The sequence below is a fragment of the Alosa pseudoharengus genome, unplaced genomic scaffold (genome assembly GCF_046254945.1).
Source record: "Alosa pseudoharengus isolate Yale_2024_CS ecotype anadromous, Long Island Sound unplaced genomic scaffold, YU_APseudo_1.1 YU_APseudo_1.1_scf_2, whole genome shotgun sequence".
In the NCBI taxonomy this organism is placed as follows: Eukaryota; Metazoa; Chordata; class Actinopteri; order Clupeiformes; family Clupeidae; genus Alosa; species Alosa pseudoharengus.
This window is the reverse complement of record NW_027468663.1, coordinates 4,437,769-4,458,446: the sequence shown is the minus strand read 5'-3', so window position 1 is coordinate 4,458,446 and position 20,678 is coordinate 4,437,769. Positions and strand designations below refer to the sequence as shown.

Below are 20,678 nucleotides of genomic sequence, written 5' to 3'. Positions count from 1 at the left end.
CAGGTAAGTCGAGCTACAGTTATAGCTCGGCTGGGATTTGACCATAGACAGTAAAAGATTTGAATGGACCACTGTCATATTCGTAGACCAGTGTTTCTCAAAGTGTGGTCCGGGGATCACTGGTGGTCCGCAAGCTATCCCAAGTAGTCCGCGAGCAGACGTGGTCCAATATAATATATATGAGTTGTTTGCAATATTGAACCAACTTGTATGTAAAAACAGTTCTGCAACACTGTCTATGTAAGATATGCCAGTTTAAATCATACAATATAAATCCACACAATAAGCAAAGTGCAAAGACAATAAGCAAGGTGGTTCAGTGAGTAGGCCTATTGTGTAGACTAATTATAGGCTACTGTTAAAGTTTTTTTTTTTTTTAGCTAGGGTTAGTTAAGTGGTCCTGAAACTGAAAAAGTTTGAGAAACACTGTCATAGGCCAAAGTATTAATGTTTTACTCCGCCTAGCTAGATGGCGATATGCGCCCAAACACAACACATTCCCCAAACAGACTCTCCATCTTAGCCATAGCTAACTTGCTAGCGAACTTTCCATATTAGCTTACTTGCTAGCAAACTTTGCATCATCAGTCTAACTAGTTAAATAGTTGACATTACATGATGAACATTTTTGTATGGACATTCTGGGGGATGTTAATTTGTATGAGAGAAGCTTCAACTTCTGGGCATAAGCATTGTGGCATAAAGCTTAGGTAGTTAGCTTGCTAACTCTGGCAGAAATTTCCAGTGTTCTTGTTCCATGTAGTTTCGGGTTGCAGCAACAGCACGTAGACTAGCCTACAGGAAAGCTGTTGCGTATGAACTCATTCGGAATATTTTGAAAACGTAACTAGATATTCTATCTTCTCATTTTGTAGACGAAAATGGAGAGATTTTATCTTAGTTTTTATTTCATGCAAAACATTTTAGTCTCGTCTTTTTTCGTCAACAATAATGCATCTTAAGATAGTCTTAGTCAGTGTTTCAGGACATTACTGCCGTCTCGTCATCGTCTCGTCTTAGTCATGAAAAAAAAGGTCGTTGACGAACATATTTCCTCTCGTCTAGTCTGACGAAATTAACACTATGAAGCAGCAATGTTATCTAGCGTGTAAGAGCATTGCATCGACATTAAAATGACCAACACAGTCGTGGCCTACTGGTTAGCGCTTTGGACTTGTAACCGGAGGGTTGTCGGTTCGAACCCCGACCAGTAGGCACGGCTGAAGTGCCCTTGAGCAAGGCACCTAACCCCTCACTACTCCCCGAGCGCCGCTGTTGTTGCAGGCAGCTCACTGCTCCGGGATTAGTGTGTGCTTCACCTCACTGTGTGTTCACTGTGTGCTGAGTGTGTTTCACTAATTCACGGATTGGGATAAATGCAGAGACTAAATTTCCCTCACGGGATCAAAAGAGTATATAAACATATATATACATATATATATATATATAAAAATGCAAAGAAAATACATGTCATCTCATCTCAACTATTAGTCCATGAGCCACAGGGGGTCGTCACTACCACTTGGGGGGCAAATTCTCACTATATTTTTCTGAAAGCTACATATCTCTGGAGTATAAAATATGACCACCCTGATATGTTGCCCTTTTCACATGCTGTTCAAGAGCTGCACTTGTTGGTGGAATTCGGCGAACACTGTACCTTTTTGAAAAAAGCTTTTTCCTAGCCGTGTTCACACTCTCACATGTACTGGTTCTGTCTTACAGCAGAACTGAAACTTTCAATTGTCTCTGATATATGTGAGCAGGGTGCGATTTGTAGGGGGGGATGGGTGGGATTTCCCACCCTCTGGTCTTGATATCCTCCCCTCTGCTTAATTATTTTCATCGCCGGGGGGGACAACATTTATCCCCCTCTGCCCCTCATATTGCTACTTCATATAAGTAAAGCGCTGCAACGTGAGAACAGTCTAGTAGGCTAGCCTACATAATAATCTGACATCAGAAACGCACCGTCACCGTCAGCACTCATGCTGCTGACACAGTGGCTGCGTGATAACTTCATTTGGCCTTGATCGTGCAGGACATTTCAGAATGTCGACTGTGTAATCCATCATAAATGGCTAGTTTCAATGGAAAAGTTAGCTGGACAAATGAAAGAAAACGAGAAGGATTCAGTGAAGCATATAGTCATATTTTCGAACCTTCAAAATTAGAAAACTGATGCAACTGAGATGGAGGACAACTCCACGTATAAAACGTAGGCCTATTGTCCGAAGGAACTTACATTAAATGAGGAGATATTAGCTGAATGTCACAAAAAGTGTTACAGAAATTGCTTGGCATCGCTTATTCAATGGCTCTCTACCGAAACACCTGTAGTTTGCGGAGGACGAACGAGAAAGCACTCGTTTGATAAATCAGCCAGTAGGCTAGGCCTAGTAGACAAATAACTTTCAGAAATAATCTGTACTGCAAAAACGAATGTTGGTGGGTATTTAAACTATCTAGCGGGTGTTTTAACAGCTGCAAGAAATAGAAGCTTCATGGTCTTTATGTTCTGGTTCGTAAATTATTTTCATAAAACTTCAAGTTGCCCTATAACTTTACTCTCCAAACTTCACTGCACTGTAGCCAATTAACTGACAGTATGATAGTAGGCTATTTATTTTCTGCAGGCTACAATAAACACTTTTATTTTTTCAACTTTTGCAATATTACGCACTTGGCTACTGAACGCAAATCAGCAGGAGAGAGAATGCACAGTATGCAGCGTGTAGTGCAATGTGTGCTATTTGGTTACCAACTAACACTGTTAGCCAATTCACTAACTCAAGACTTCAGTGCCATCATATACAACATTATTTTACATAACAAATACAGAATGGATGGAGGCAGCAAAAGTAGAGGAGTCATTTCAGATGGGGCAAGAACAAGGTGAATTTGTATGCTTGTCAAAACGTATCCTACCCTGCATTAGAGGAGCTGATCATCATACCAAGCACACTCGCTGTTTAAAGTCATACATCACGGTAAACTAAAACTAAGATAAAGGTAAATGTTACAAAGGTGGCAAAATTAATATAGGCTATTATTAGCCATGACATTACTAGGCTATGAATCGTTCGTTCATTTAAAAAAAAACTTATTCAAAATCATCACCCTGTCAAAATCATCACAAATCGCACCCTGTATGTGAGGGAATATCAGATGGAGCACAGCTCAATTCCAACAATGCCTGAGTAAGTTCGGGGAGGACTTTCCATGTTGCTCATGCTGTTTTTTTCCCATAACCAACAAAGCTAGACACTGAGTCACAACCAGTCAGAGCATTAAACATTGGAAGGCACGTGCCTTCTCAGGACCAAGGCTATGTGCAATTTCATGTGCTGCAATGTGCCTAAAATTCTTCCCTGTTCCAATTTCAGTGTCACCAAGGTTTTGCACCACAGAAACTACCAGCACTGTATCTGCATATACAACATCAACAGTTCGAATCATGATCTTTTGATGGCCTTTCTGCGCAGCATGAGATGCATGCAAAATCATCCTGCTATCTGCTTCCTCATGGTTGCATGGAGATAAAGCACATATGTCGGGCAGCTGTGGCTTGCAAAGGATGTTACCTCCCTGAGTAATGACAAGTTTTTTCTGTCCATGTTCAAATGACTTAACCAAGATGTTTGAAAGGTATTGAAAAAGATCTGTTTTATTTTGATCCACCCTTAGAAAGCGCTGGCAAAGCTGCTTCAGCACATACACGTCTGCAGATCCCTTTACCACACTTTGCTCTTGCAGTGCCTTTGATGGAGTCGGCAAAGTAAGTGTCCCATATCAAGTCAACACAAGTTAATTTTTGATGACACAAGGAAATATAAGGAAGGAACACTTGATGTAGCCTGGATACCAGACTTTCTGACTTCGTAGAGTCTGGCCTAGATCCATTGACAAATGTTTCTTTCCAGGTTGGTGGACGCTTGTCTGAAGTTGGAAATCATTAGAGTTCAATCACTAACGTTTGGTAATGACGTATGTTAACCACGGGGGACACAACGATAACGATAGGCTTGCAACTTAAACGTAAGCGCTCTCAGGAATGCCGTCTGTTCGCTGGTTGGTTCGGAGACAAGTTGCCGAAGTAAACGAAGTGAACGAGAGCTATTCCAGACGGAGTACTATAGGGAAATGTAAATGAGCGGAAGTACGTAGACAGGCGGAGTCAGGCTACACTTGATGGGCATACTCTGCAAATCTTTCTTGAGCCAGTAGGCTTAAGCATTATGATTGCTGCTCCATCAAGGACAACACAGGAGACTTTGGGAGCCTCTGACTTGGGAGGACAACCTTCTTCAAGACAAAACAGGAGGTCACACTTGCTACACTGGCTGAGCTTGCCATTCTCAGAGAAAGCAGGAGGGCAGGGCTGATTTTCATGGCGGAGGAATTCTTCAAGATTTCCATCCCTGTTCTGGCAACCTATGTAAAGCCTTGAAAAGGGTTCCATATAATTTCTGAGAGTCACTAATCTTTATTAACTGTTGCTGGGAGTTTTCATAGAACTTGTTCGGAAGACCTTCAATTTATTGTGACAAATGGGAGTATAAATGGATTTTGTTCTATTCACTAGGCAATCGAGTGTAAATGCCTTCAATTGATCAATTTGAACATTCTTGCACAGTCTTTACCGCACAAGGGTCCGCTATTTCTTTTGAATCAAGCACAATGATATCCCTGCTCTCCTCTTCAAATGGGTTCCCAAGTTCTTGGATCACCTTTACAAGGCACTGAATATCCCTAGCAGTACTCAGAGGAAGAATCATCTCATATTCAGTATACAAAAAAAGAAGGAGAAAGAACAGGAAGGAGAACTCAACAATAAAATTAAACAGTTAGAAGAAACCAATGCAAGCAACCCAACTGAAGAAACACAGGCAAAACTTAGGAAACATAAATTCAAACTCAATGAAATACTCAATAAACACACTCAATTTATGATTCACCGTCTAAGGCAGGAAAACTTCCACCATAGCAATAAATCAGGTAAATACTTAGCAAATCAAATCCAATGTAACAAAGAAAAATCAACAATCCCGGTCATAAAGAACTCAGCAAGGAAGCTAACCAGCTCACCTGAAGAAATAAATCATGTTTTTTACCAGTTTTACAATAAACTATATTCTTCAGAAATAAACCCCAACCAGGAATTCATGGACTCTTTCCTAAACAGCATCAAATTACCACAACTCAATGAGACCCAAATAAATAACCTGGAATCACCTATAACTCAACAAGAACTGTTTGATGCCCTGAAACAGATACTCAATAATAAAGCACCAGGTCCGGATGGCTTCCCTGCTGAGTTCTACAAACAATTTTGGACCATCTTAGCTCCACTTTCTCCAGAATGATTAATGAATCAAAACAGAAAAGACATCTTCCAACTAGTTCCACCACAGCCTCAATTTCACTGCTCCTCAAGCCAACATTGCCATCCAGCTACCGGCCAATCTCTCTCCTCAATGTGGACAATAAGATAATCGCAAAAATGCTAGCACACAGATTAGCCGAGGTCACCCCATCCATTATTCACCCAGACCAAACAGGCTTCATTAAAGGCAGAATTTCATCCACCAACACCCGCAGACTGTTTAATATAATGTATCACTCTACAAATTTTCAAGATAATACCATCATAGCAACTCTGGACGCAGAAAAAGCATTTGATAGGGTGAACTGGAATTTCCTGTTTTCCACTTTAGGGAGGTTTGGCTTCGGGGAGTCGTTCATTAACTGGATTAAACTTCTTTACACCTCTCCTTCAGCCACAGTAATCACCAATAGACTAACATCACAAAGTTTCACTCTTCACCGGGGAACTAGACAAGGGTGCCCACTCTCCCCCTCCCTATTTACAATCTTCATTGAACCCCTAGCAGCTGCCATCTATCAGAACCCCCTCATCAAGGGTGTCCAGACTATATATATGCATCATAAAATCAGCCTTTATGCCGACGACATTCTTCTCTTTCTTCAAGACCCCACAACATCAGTAAAAGAAACCATCAAACTCATTGACACATTCTCTAACATTTCTGAATACTCAATCAATTGGAATAAATCTGCAATTCTTCCATTACATCCCAACAGCTGGGATGTGACAGCCAACTCTTCACCTATCCCACTCTGCACTATATCACTTACTTAGGGATAAAAGTCTCCCCTAGGCTGTCAGACTTATTTAGCCTAAATTATTCCCCTCTACTCACTTCAATAGATGATGACCTTCAACGCTGGAAGAACCTCCCATTATCCATCATGGGCAGAATCTCAGTAATCAAAATGACAATACTGCCCAAAATAAACTATTTACTCTCTATGATTGCAACCCAGCCCACCCCACTCTGGTTTAAGTCTCTCAATTCATTAATCACTAAATTCTACTGGAAAGATAAGACCCCAAGGATCAAACTCACCACTCTCCAAAAACCAAAAGCACTGGGAGGACTAGAGGCCCCACACTTCCAGCACTATGCCCTGGCCAACCAGCTCCACTTCATCTACAAATGGCTACACCCCACCCCCTCAGACAACACCTGATTAGACCTAGAACAAACAATCTGTAGAAATTAAAATCTCAGATCTCCCTTTCTGCAGTCAGTCAATCAAGAAACATCCATCCTTCAAAGCCCCAACAATTTCATCTACTCTGACAGCCTGGTGGAGATTTTACCACATCACTGATTCACCTATAGCACCATCAATTCGCACCCCGATTTGGAATAACCCAGATTTCACCGTCAATAAAAAACCACTTAACTTTCACACATGGATGGGAAAGGGCATCACTCACCTTCAACACATTCTTCAAGACAATAATCTGGCCTCATTTTCCTGTTTGGTCCAGAAGCACGGCATCGAGAGTAAACACTTCTTACAATACCTGCAAATTAAATCATCTATCCTAGGAAAAATTAACATCCAGACAGCTAACCTTGACATTCCCCCACCAATCTCAGAGCTGCTTAATATTCCCTCTCCCAAAAAAATACTCTCCCAAATTTACAAAATTATATCTCGTTCAGAAAAAACAATTGACCTGCCATATGACAAATGGGAATCAGACTTATCAATTACTCCCGGTGCCGACTTCTGGACCAAAATGTGCAAAAACATCTACCTCATGACAAAGAATAGTAATCTACAACTAATACAATACAAGGTTCTTCACAGATTTCACTTCACTGCACATAAATTGGCTAAAATGGGGTTTGGTTCAGATCTATGCTGTCACTATACACAAAATAACCCAGACACATACATTCATGCGGTTTGGCATTGCACTCCAATCAACCACTTCTATTATAAATAGCAAATAAATAGCATCCCCTTCTTCCCCTCACCCTTTTATTTACATTCTCTGATAACTTTACTAATTTCACTCTTTCTCTCTGCCTCTCTCATTGTCATTCTGCCGGGGCCCCATTGGATGGCTTGGGAGACTCGGTCCTGGCGGGTAGCTGTGTGGGTTTGGCATTGGTTGGGTCCTGTGGGTTCTCTATTGGCCCTGGGCCCCCGTTGTGCACCCTCCTCATACGCTCATGCACACGCCTTGTCCTGGAAGCACACAGCACGCTTTACTCTCTTTTAATTGCACTACATGTTAGGTGACATTCATCAAACATAAACAAAAACTACAAAACAGGCTAGGGTAAGAGTGGAGTGCAGGTAGATGCCTCATCAGGTGTCTATCTGCATGCCTCACTTATTTTAATGCACACATTACAGAGGAGGCATACATCTTACACAGGGTAAGTGTGGTGTGCATGGGGAAATCCTGACAAATATTCACCATGCATGCCCACTTCTTTTAATGCTACACACTAGATAGAGCCCTCAACCTAGCCATTCACATACATATTTAGGTCAAGAGTGGCGTGTTGGGTGGAGTTCTGGGGGCGAGGTGTGGTTGGTCGTGGTAGTGGGGGATGTGTGCATATGCTGGGGGCCTGGTGGGGTGGGTGGCACGTAGGTCCTCCCCTCTGTCAGCTCGTCGCCGTATAACTGCGGGGGCTGGGTGGCACTGTGGCCATTAATGGGTGCCCAGGTTGTCAATCAGTCAGGCAATCAGTTATTCTTAGTATTACACTTATCTTTAACAGAATAATTACAACTCCTCTCCTCTGAAACCCTCCCTCTCTGTGTTCCAGCTTCTCTCCTCCTGGCCCAACAGCAAGCCAGCCTTACACATATGCACACACACACACACACACATACATCCTCACACACTCACTACCCCTCACCCCCACCCCCATCCCAACACCACCTCATTCACACTCTCAGAGCTACCATCCACACCCCCCCCTGAAAATCATATCTGTAATCATCCTGGAAGCAAATCATCCTTAGCCTTTCTGTTAATAATGTTATGTTGTGTTTAGAAGCCAAGTCAATGTGATGTCTTGTTAAGTTACAGTATGTGTTCGTGTAATGTACATCTGTTTGTCTTATGGAGTATTCTTGTGCATGTCGTAGTGTTGCATTTTCTGTAATGTCAATGGTGTTTGCAATTTAAAAAAAATAAAAAAATAAATTAAAAAAAAAGATACATGTTAAAAGAGCCCAGCCGCAGAGACCTTACAAAGATCAAAAAAGACAGCTCAAGCTCCATAACTGTGGCCCAATACTGAAACTGTGGGACTGTATCTTTTTGCCTCTTGCACCATTCATCAAAGCTCAGCACATCACTGGAGGAATGCATATTCATGTAATTATCATATGCAGCACGTTGCAAAATGTACAATGCTGCCACTGTTACTTGGTGGGCTCTCTTCGTCAGGCAACATGGGCCACTTTTAAGAAAGAGTCAGCTGTGAGTGTTGTGGTAATGTCTGCTTAAACAAGAGCCTCTACCCAACCTTGCAGCCAGTCCCCTAAAGTCCTCAAAAATGGCATCTCAATGTGGAGACCCCCAAAAAGAATGACAATTTCACTATATCTATCTGGCCACTTCCACTGTATTTTCTTGGCCAAGGCAAATAGTGGCTGTTCAAATGCAATCACAGGGCTTTGCTCTGGATGTAAATGATTAATTGCATTTCTGATAACATCCATTGAGTGCATGATCATTGCAACTGAGTGTAATATTTCTAGTCAAGGAGCAAAGAATTGACTGAGATTAGCTTTTGGTGGTATAAACTAGCCGTACAAGAGCACAATGAAATAAATAGGATGAATTGCAGCTAGTTTAGATAGCCAGCCTAAATGAAATTCTGTGGAAATGTAAACCTACTTTATTTAACAGAATCCTAACTCTAAATTTCTGCAGACTAAAATCTATTTTACGTTATATTTGAGTTATGTTTGCTCACTTGCAATATATGCCTACACTATTTTTACTGAGTAACAGTGAGACACACATTCAACTGACTTTGCCTCACTTGTAGTCAAGAGTAAAACATCCCACCAGTTCCCTAGATTTTAAAGAGAATAATATTCAACTGTGGCCACCACAAGATGAAACCTACTGACTGAATAAGGAGGAGTCACTGACAAACTACTAAGTAAAAATGATGCATATTATGCACACAATTTAATATTAAATATTTAAATATATATTTAAAAAGTACATAATTTCTGATAGATATCATAACCTATTTTCCTTTTTGTTAAAAAATGAACTGGATTGATTAATGACCAAATGTCCAAATGTTTTAATTGTTAATTTCTATCATCTATCCATTATGACATTATGAAATCCATATTATCGCAAAGTGATCGATTCTGATGAAAATCTGCGCTTAGCCACCCCACTAGTAGGGCGGTTAAGCGCAAAAATCGCTTTGCGATAAAAGCATGACATTTGGTATGAAGGCTCACAAAGGGGGTCTGATCAGATTTAGGACCGTAGGCACTCGAAATTTGACCCCTGGGGGTCATGGCGGCCATTTTTCAAAATGGCCACCAAATATGGATTTCTAAAAGGTAAAATGGATTAAAAGCTGCCAGAAACATAAAATGCCTGCGTGAAATGCCGCAAGAAAGCTTGCTTACACTTACACAGGGTTACACTTTCCAACTCGGGCAGCAGATTTACGAGTCTAATGGAAAGGGCCAGAAGTCTGCGAAGGAAGTGTAGTCTCTGACCCAGTTGTTTTTTCTTGGTCAGTGGCATAATGATTTTTAGAGGGTGTAAGATAGTGATTTTTGGATCATGCGCCTGACCAAACCTATTTTTCAAATTGACACACCTGTGGTCCCAATGTTCAATTGAAGTGGAGTGACGGCGAAAAATTCACCACTAAGATATGAACAAGACTTGCGTCGCATTTGCCGCCATGTTGCGTCAGGTGTACGATACGACCCATAATGTTTACAAAGGCTGACTTTTTTTTAGTGCATTTGAGCCAACATACAAGTCAATGGTGAATAAGGAAAAATCAATGGCCATTGTAACATTTCATTCATGGCATCTGTCATAGAACTCTCAAAGTCTCTTAAAGGCTTCTGTAAACCAGTAAATCTCAAAAGAGGGAAGTAATCAAAGAGTATTACCAAAACAGTTTTTATAGGCAAGACACTTAATTTAGTAATTTTCACTTGTCACTTACATGTTGGTGGAAGCCAAACGTGTTGAGAAGATAGGTCATGAGGTTTCAGGTTTCTTTTCCCTCTACACCTATCCATGAAAATGTGGCTGGGAAAAAGATTATGAAATAAAAATAAATCTCATTATGGATCAGTAAGCAAGCATTAGTGCTAATTCCTGTACACATTTCCCATAAAATCCTCTTTTGCCAGTCGTTCAGTTCATGTACTCCATGTTTAAAGGGGAGTTCCTAGCATGAGCAATGTATTGGAAGTATTGAGGCCTAGCCGGTTGATGACGCAGTGATGTTCCTTCCACTTGCAGTGGAATGGCCCCGATGCTGCTTTGAAGATTCTTAAGTTTTGAAATATCTGTAACCAGTACCATTGAAATGTTTTGCAACAATAAGCTGAGAAATTGCTAAGGTCTTGGGAGAGCTCTTTGCTTTTACCCATCATGATGTGTTTCTTGTGTGGCACCTTGATAACGAAAAACCTTTATATACTGCCTTCACGCCGACCTCCGAAAAAAGTGTGTTCATGAGATCAGCTCGGAAAACATGCATAAATAAGTTATTTGAATGGCTTACTATGGTTGAGCAAGAAGGACAATGTCTCCGGCGAGTATTTCTATCTGTAGTGCTAATTTAGTGATTGCCTATTTGTAATGAGAGTGAGATTTGCCTTTTGTGTTGTTGCAAGGGAGGCCACCGTGGTTGGAGAACATGATAATGACATCAAGTTGGCTACCTCGGGGCACAAGATTTGTACTAACAATATGTACTAACCCAGCTGGATATTAATTTACACGGATAGGAGGTATAATTACTTTCTAACTACTCACAGATTGCAGCTGTTTCTTTGCCTATCCTTGCCTTGGTGTACTGTTTTTCTTATCATGTTCAATACATTTCACTTTATTACACATAACTTGACTTAACTTGGATTTATTTACATGGATTTCCTAAGTCAATACTAATGTCTGATTAAAATTTCATGTGAACTGCCTCATTGGAAATATACTTACAGGAAAAAAATGTTGACGCAATACTCCCCCCTTTTTCTCATCCATCCCATAAATACAAATGCATGAGTAAAAAAAGTGCAGCTTACCCGACAGATTACTTGGGAAATGTTATTCACACATCATGAACCTACAAAAAATATACAAAGTTGACCAAATCTTGGGCATGAAGTGGCAAATGTATAAGAGTGTGATGGCAAACTGAATATATATATATATATTTTGTAACAATAACACAATCAGAGTAACAGTGCTATCAATAAACAAGCATGCAAGTACAATGCGGAAACATGGGAAAACATTAGAAACAAGTCATCAAAGTGGGAGAGGAGTGATACATGATTATGACGTCAACAGATTTGCCAAATGGCTAATGGCTATTGTGAGGCATGCTTTTTTGGCTGCCTTTTATTTTGCCACAGTCATGGTGAGCATAGTGCAATTATAGTTTCGCCTTTGAAAAAGCCTTTCTGTCTAATCACTATTTAAGTAGCTTTGCACAGCAAACTGTGATGTCAGGTAAGCATTCCACTGCAACAATTATCCATTGTAACAGTCTGATGTGTCACTTGATATTTGGACCAGGAAAAAAGGGAAGCAGGCTAAGACAAGTTATGAAAAATATCAACTCTAATGCGGGTGAAATGACCAGAGATGTGGAAATACTCCAACAGAGCATGAGTACAAGGCTAATTTTCAGGGTAGTGTTGGTTGCTGCTATTTACATATAGTCTGTAGCACATCCATATCAATCATATGCTCCTCGTGGTATGGATTGCAACACATTTTGTACATAAGACAAATATGTATACATTAGGTAATCATTTTCAATCCTTGATAAGTAATGAATGGACATTCATCATAGATCATCTTCCATCTTACTTGGAATGACCACGTATAGACCACATATATGTTCTCACTACATTTAAAATGAAATCAAGGGCCAATATGTCAGTAGGACTGGAGTGTTTCCATCATGTCGTTATAATGTTTTGGATATATGCTCCACAGTATAAGCCATAAATACAGACCAAATGTAACCATCTTACGACTGACTTGTTCTAATGACTTTACCCAACTCTGAGTAAGAAGAAAACCATTTCCCATGCATTCATACCGCACTATTACAGCTTTGTGCGTTGGTTTATCCTTCAAGCAGAGCTTTGTTTGAATTCCTTACACATTTATAATCTCCTTTCCATGTTTCATGTAATTAGAGTGAAAACAATGTATTAGTCTGAAGAGATCAGGCGTTTTGTGGCACATTCTCCAAGAACAACAACAGGAGAACGAGAGAGAGAGACAGACAGAGACAGAGACAGAAAGAGAGAGAAAAGCATATAAAGCTGTAAGGGACACTAAGCTATTTCTGACAGAATATATTTTGCAGGCATACACAACCATATGCTCCTCCTCTTTTCCCAAACATTGTTTGCAGACATGCAAATGTTCCCTGAACATAAACCAGAGTCACTCTGACTTTTAAAAATAATATGGGACAAACGGACATACTATTCCAAAATAATTTGTAATCATTTCCAGTGACCGGCAAGAAAAGATGTGCCAAGACGTACCAACACGTGCCATTTTAGTCCATATTCTACATCGCGTGGTGCCTTCTCCTCACCTTCCAAAACTGCCTGACCCTTCGCTCTGCATACTGCCACAGTGACAAAAAATTTGTTTAAAAAATTAGACTAATTAAAATGGAGGTTCTCCTGAAGGCAGGTTTGTTCTCCTTTGTTGTTTTACTGACCAACTTGTCATGCTAAACTGATATTGAAGAACAACAGCAGTAGGGACGCAGATATAGAGGAGCAACCATTGGTGGTAACCTTGTCTTACAGTGCACCAAAATATGGGCCTCACAGATGACACATGAATATTAACACAGGATTCCCACTCTAAGTCAGAATTTTTCCCTGACGAAAAACTGGAATTTCCATGACCTACTATAGTATGAATCGTGCAATATACTGACCAAGGATTTCAGAGTAGTCGTATAGTGTTCATGAATCTTTTACTTTTTTTTTTAGAGTGGGAGATGAATAAATGGGCATTGAATAAACAAAGTTGGGCTAACCACAAGCACTCAAGCAAGCAATAAAGCTAATTACCAGATATACACCAATTCTGCATGGACCCTTGGGAACCCTGTTAACAGTATGTCCGAGCAGAGCACCTCACTATTCACCACACAGAGCTATCCACTATGAAATTCTTTAAATCATACTCCATCAAAACCGGATCTTCTTATTTTGAAATATACACAATTAATAGACTGAACTATGAAGAGAGATCTTGGTTTTCATTAACTGATCCACATTAGGTTAACACACCAAACTACTTTCTGGTATACTACTTCAAATTAAGAGCCTATCACTGAATTGCTTGTCCACAGAAACCAAAGGAAATCAGAACATGCACTGACCAAAAATGGCCTCATTTCGTTGATCCATGATCTTTATTCTTCACTTGATAAAAACTGTTTTTGCAAATTGTAAAGCTCTTGGGCTTTTCCTCTTTTAGTCTTTCAAGCATAAACTGGAATCTGTGTCACACTGACCTATTAGGAAGCACAGGACGTTTGTTAGCGATACTTCAGCCAATTACTGCCAAGCAAAGTTGGAAATTATTGAAATATGTGCACAAGTCATCATTTTCATATGAAAACCTAAACTATGGCCAAAAGTACTCACGCACAGGGTGCAAGGACATTGGCAGCTGCATATTCAGCACAGTGGCTAGTCTCACATGATATGAATAGGTTTTATTATAGGATGCGAGACTCACCGGAACAGGGATCAAATCATTTCATTCACAATGAAGGCATGTCCCTTTAAAAACATTGTGGGAGGAATACAGTATGGGGAATAATATTCTGTTTCAAAAGGCTAAGGCCAACTTGGTTTTTTTGTATAAGAATTGTGTGATGTTACAGAGAGGTAAGGACTCAAAGATCAGGGCAACTGCAAGTACATTCTATACAATCACCTTTTGTGCTCCAAAAGGAAAGGAGTCCTTGTCTCCTCACGCTTCAATGTTGCCATAGTCCAAGTAAAACAGGAGCTGTGTAATGTGAGATTGGGCTATTCATTCAAACCAGGCTTAAATGCAGATTGTTTGAGTAATTGGAGGGTCACTATTGAAATCACTACCATACCCAATGCACTGTGTGCATTTGGAACAATATCATACAACAAACAATTCAGATGACAAAGCAGATGATATCATAACTATTAAGGAAAGCATATTGCCACCAGGGGGAGGTGGATAACCAACAAACCACATACTGCTTCTCCTTCGCCTTCATACAAACATGTCACCAACAAAACACACAACTTCAACCCTTTAGATTGTCTCACATGGTCTAGCTGAAGAGAAACAAAAGGGCTGGCCAGTCACTTTTCTGTGAGATCAATAGCCTGCAGAGTGTGTGCTGGCCAATCTATTCATTCTAACAAAGTTTTACTCCAACTGACATTCAAGTGTCAAGAGGTCAAGTACTACATACTACAAGATCCATGCTAACGGTTACATGAATAACAGGAGACAGACAGACAGAGAGAGGGATGTCAATGCCAATCTCAGTCAAGTGACCCAGTCAGGTAAAATATTTATGTGTGTAAAACATTTATGTACATGCTTAACATTTTCTGTTCACGCAAACATGTGGCTGCGGGTATTATAGCAGAGTGACTTTAATTGCACAGTGAACACAGACCTTTTTGTTTTTTGTTCCTCTATTAGGTATTAGTGCTAGGAGAATTTGAGACATGTTGACAACCTTATTTACACTAAAAATAGTGTATGATTTACACAATGGCGTAGTAAAGATTATGCCAATAGCCAATAGCCTAGTAGACAACTACCTAACATGTGTTCAGCACTACATGTTCTAAAATAGTGCTGAAGAGCAACTACATGCCTACTGCTCTCATGTTAATGGAGAACTTACATTTAAACTCAATAAATACCTTTCCATGGTGCCCAGGAGCCTCTCAATTGTTTTAATAAGATATTGACCCTTTGGCAAATGCTGACTAAAATTAGACTGAGATTCTGAGAACCAGGTGACTGACAGAATGCCCAATGACACATCATGTCTGACATCATGACACTACACAATCAATGTAGAGTACCTGGAGATCACACCAGACATGCTTATACAGAGTTCTAAACTCTAATATTTATTAATCTGTAAAGTCTTTTTTCCCCATCCCATCATTCCCCATTACCTGAACTGAACGTTCTCTTTCCTTTCTGACTCAGGTGTACTCTATGCATGAACATCAATAATATAGCCATCCTGGTAGTGTGTTACTATGTGTGATCCAACGCATTCTTAAATGCCACATGTCAGACCTGACACTCACTGGCCCTGGTAAGTGGAGGGAAAGTAAGTGGGAGAGTTTGTTTCACGGTTACGTGTGATTTTTTGGTATCAGCCTTACATGTCAGAATCAGAAGTCTCCTCAACATAGAAGGCAAGTAAACCACCTTCCACAAAAGAGGTGAAGGGAGATGCCCCTCTACTGTATTCATAGACAATATCAGGGGATGAGGATAGAAGACGCACCTACCGGAAACCTAAGCACCAGACCAGTGCTCTCTCTGCCTGCTGACATGCCAATAGCTAACTAAATCCTGCTGGTGAGGGGCGAAAGAAAGCTGTACTCTGGACCCTGACACATTTTATCTCTCCGCTTCGCTGATGTACAGATCATTTTGTACTCACTATTAGACAACATCAAAGCCTAACCAGTCAGGCCAGTCAGAAGATAAATAACTTCATCTTAATTCTTCAGCTGGTGATCATTCATCTTTGATAACTGAAGCTAAACCAGAAACAATTCCCTTTTCTGTGGAAGCTGCTACAGTGTGCACACTTACCTTTGCTTTGAATCTGGCTTTTTTATGGATTCTAAAAACTATGGCTGAAAATGACTTTTTACTACAGATGTAATACATATACATATAAGTTTAAATAGTTTTAAACTAGTATTTTCACTACTTGTTAATTTTCATTACTTGTGAAAATAAATGTGCAAAAAATCTGATGAAAAAAAAGAAGAAAATCAGTAGTTAATATTGTCCGATGTGTTGTAGACACTGAGGCATTAAACAAAAGAGCTTGGTCAAGCCGATGAGTTCCCTCCCCCTCCTCCTCATACAGTAATACATGGATACAATACAGCAATCTCCTGGCGAATTTGGCCACCCTCCCTAGCACTAACCCATAAAACAATCCTGAGTCATACATGTCTCGAACTACAACTCCAATGCGCTCTATCGGTCGCACCCCGGAAAGGTCGCTGATGCACCTGCTTCGGTAGCATTCACTGGACTACTACATCGACCCAACGCGGATAGGTGGGGGCGCCAGAACTCCGGGAGTAGATACCGATTGTGATCCAAAGAAACCCAAATAATGCGACCGAAAGTAATGGTGCTTTTCAGGAAAATTGTACTGTGTGGATTCGTCTACCTATTTTTTGTTTCCTGTGGACTGGCTTGTGGTCCTGGCAGAGGTTATGGCAAACGGAGACACCCGTCAAAACTGACGCCGTTAACGTACAAACAATTCATTCCAAACGTCGCGGAGAAAACCCTCGGGGCTAGTGGCAAATTCGAGGGCAAGATCACAAGAAATTCAGAGCGATTTAAGGAACTCACTCCAAATTACAACCCCGACATTATCTTTAAGGATGAGGAAAATACCAATGCAGACCGACTCATGACACAGGTGGAGATAAGTTATGAGGACGAAAATCTCGAGATACAATGTCATCTCTATCAAAAATACTTGTCACTGTCATATTTATGGAAAGAATATCTGAGTAATTATTGAACTAGATCATATATAAATTAAATTGATTATGATTATATGGTTGCCGATTAAAAACTTTATTTGCGCGTCTTATGCGTCATGTGCGCAAGCACCCCGTGGCTCAACTATTCCGAGAGAAGTCCCTCTGTTACCTGTCACTTATCGTTCAACTTCAGTACAATTATTAGACTGTATGTATGTAATTAACACTTGTTACAAGTGTGAGCTGTCGATATTTCGCTCAGAATAGGCTTATCTGTCAACTCTCAAGGTTTTTTATGACATTCCCTCGACCCGACCAGCTTATCCGTGTTCGTGGGAATTTAAGCCAGAAATGTATGGTATTACTTCTGTGGCCATCCTATTTGTGAACCTAATTTCATCACGAACGCAGCTGAAAAATTATTTCAGCTCAGATTTTAACTGACGGTTGGTTTATTCGACAGATGTGTCTCCTACAATGTAGGCTAGCGCATTCAGTGCACTGTGTTTAATGTGTTGGGAAACGCCAGCATCACAGGAACATAATCATTTTTGTTGTCTTTTAAGTGGACAATCATGTTTGGCTTAGTCATTTAGGCTACCTCTCCCGAGACGGCTGCTCTGGCTCCTTGAAGACACACCAACTGTAAACTTGCTTCAATTTTCAGCTCCACTTGCTTTGTTATCGATCCGTGGGCTTTACATTTACATATGACCCCAAGTCACTGAACTGTAAGAAACAAACCATGACGTGCAGTTAACTTTGTTATGGTTCACATGCATCTCATGTGCCGTCCTCAGTATTCTTTCCTCTCTACTCAAAGTTGGGGTGGCCACCTAATAGTGGCTAGTTATCAGACGCACAACTGTAAATGACCGACCTAGACGTAGCCTATAATTATCCAAGAGACTACAACACAAATTCGATGCGGTCGACTCAGTGCAGTCTAAAAAAACCTACACACTTATCTTTTTCATGCATAGTTCTCCGGTCAGGCCTAAATGATACATTTTTGTTCATGTGCCCTATATTGGTTGCTGAAGAGAACCCATCGTGTTTCAAATTTAAGCTCATTTTGCGCGGCGGGCAGATATAACTAAAAGTTTACAAACAAACAATATGTTAGTGTCACAATAAACAGGGTAGGTTACACAACCCATACTTGTTGTGTTTAGGTGATAGATGTTATCCTTCCTTTCAGCACTAACATTAAACCCTTTCCCTTCATTTAGCGATGTAAAGAAAAACTGAATTCGTTGGCCATTTCAGTCATGAACCAGTGGCCAGGAGTTTTATTGCGCGTCACGGAGGGCTGGGATGAAGATGGACATCATCTTGATGAGTCATTGCACTATGAGGGACGTGCCGTGGACATCACCACTTCAGACAGGGATAAAAGCAAATATGGGATGCTGTCGAGGCTTGCCGTCGAGGCTGGATTTGACTGGGTCCATTACGAATCTAAAGCCCATGTGCACTGCTCAGTTAAAGCAGGTAAGTCTGTGCATTTTAATCAGGGCTGATAACGCTATTGAAGATGCCTTTGCCTTTTCACCAAAGATTCTAGAGCGGAGCTCTGTTCTAGAATCTGCTTTTCACTGAATCAACAAATGTAGCAAATTATCTTCTCATATCTATTCTATGCACTGAAAAATGTGGCAGAATCATGAATCAATAATTCTGGCACATTAGCAATGAAGTTGGTCTATAACAAGAAAAAAAAGGAACATGACCAACTGTTAGACTTTAACTTGAAATAGCTTGATTCTATAAAATTTTGTAAAATGTTGTTTTACCCAACATGTCTTTTCCGACAGAAAACTCAGTGGCAGCTAAATCAGGAGGGTGCTTCCCTGGATCATCCTTGGTCACGCTCAAGGATGGCACAACAAAGTACATCAAAGACCTTAAGTTGGGTGACAAGGTCCAGGCTGCAGACGAACAGGGGAACGTCGTGTACAGTGATTTTCTCATGTTTATAGATCAAGACACACAAACACAGAGGCTATTTTATGTCATTGAAACCTCAGAACCGAAAAGAAAACTCAGACTAACAGCTGCCCATCTGATTTTCACTTCAAGTTCAACAGACAATTCAGAAATGTTGATAATGTATGCCAGTGAAGTAAAGTCTGGTCACAAAGTGTTTGTCTTCGACGAGGCTGTAGGTAAACTGAAGGTAGCTACTGTGGAAAGGATTTATACTGAGGAATACCACAGTTCTTTCGCTCCAGTAACTGCACATGGGACCATACTGGTTGATCATGTGCTGGCATCTTGTTACGCTGTAATAGAGTCTCACAAATGGGCACACTGGGCTTTCGCACCTTTTCGACTGACCTATCGGTTCACATCGTTATTTCTATCCGCGGGAGGATCGAACATTACCTATCAAGCGGATGGAGTCCACTGGTACTCAAAGATGCTGTTCCATGTGGGGATCTGGCTGCTGGATAATGATTCTTTCCACCCATTGGGGATTTTGAACTGGAGCTAAAATACCAAATAACAGAATCAATGAATGGTATTCATTTATAAAATCAGGATGGGGCAGTTTAGACAGAACCTGGTTCCTTAAAAAAATCTTTGTATTTGAGGGATTGAAGTCTTCAAGATCATAAATGGAATGAAATACTGGCAAGCTGACCTGGTCATGTCAAGATTGAAAACAATATTGGTGGGACTGCTGCAAAATGTTGCTCATAGAATCTGAAGTATGTTATTGACAAGCACACATAGTCTGTGCCCATAAATTATATTTTTATACTTTGTACAATAGACTTGGGCAAATTGGTAGAAATAACTGAAATGCAAGATTATTTAAGATACTGTAAGTACTATATAGTGGTTTGGATGGATGGATTGACTGCATTTGTGTAGCACCTTTGTCCAAATCACTTTGCAGATGTATGCTTCTTAGTTTACCTCACTACTCACCAGAACTAAGAAATTTAACTATGCTTAGTTCATTATTTTTCTATACAGAATAAGGTTTGACACCATCAGATAATCTCCATGTTTGTTTCTGTTCAGTACAATATGTATAGGGCTGCAACAATTAAGCAACTAATCAGTTAGTTGTCAACTAAAATCATTGGCAATTATTTTGGTTATCAATTAATAGGTTGGAACCATTTTTGAAGAAAAGTACCAAATATTCTCTGATTCCAGCTTCTCACGCCTGGATTCCAACAGATGTGTGGCGACTGTGTCAGCTGTGTTACCTGTCTGTTTTCATTTCGGCACCCATATTAACAGGTTAGAGTATGCACACTGCCTGCGTGACATGCAAGTCTCAG

At 40.4% G+C, this 20,678-nt stretch overlaps 1 protein-coding gene across 1 annotated transcript; it reads left to right on the top strand.

Annotated features, from left to right (window-relative positions):
• The first annotated feature begins 17,012 nt into the window (after positions 1-17,012).
• On the top strand, positions 17,013-20,237 carry shhb (sonic hedgehog signaling molecule b). The gene is made up of 3 exons (XM_076295702.1): positions 17,013-17,312; positions 18,612-18,873; positions 19,197-20,237. The coding sequence occupies exons 1-3, from the start codon at positions 17,013-17,015 to the stop codon at positions 19,874-19,876; spliced, it is 1,242 nt and encodes a 413-aa protein (XP_076151817.1). The 3' UTR covers positions 19,877-20,237.
• The last annotated feature ends 441 nt before the right edge of the window (positions 20,238-20,678 follow it).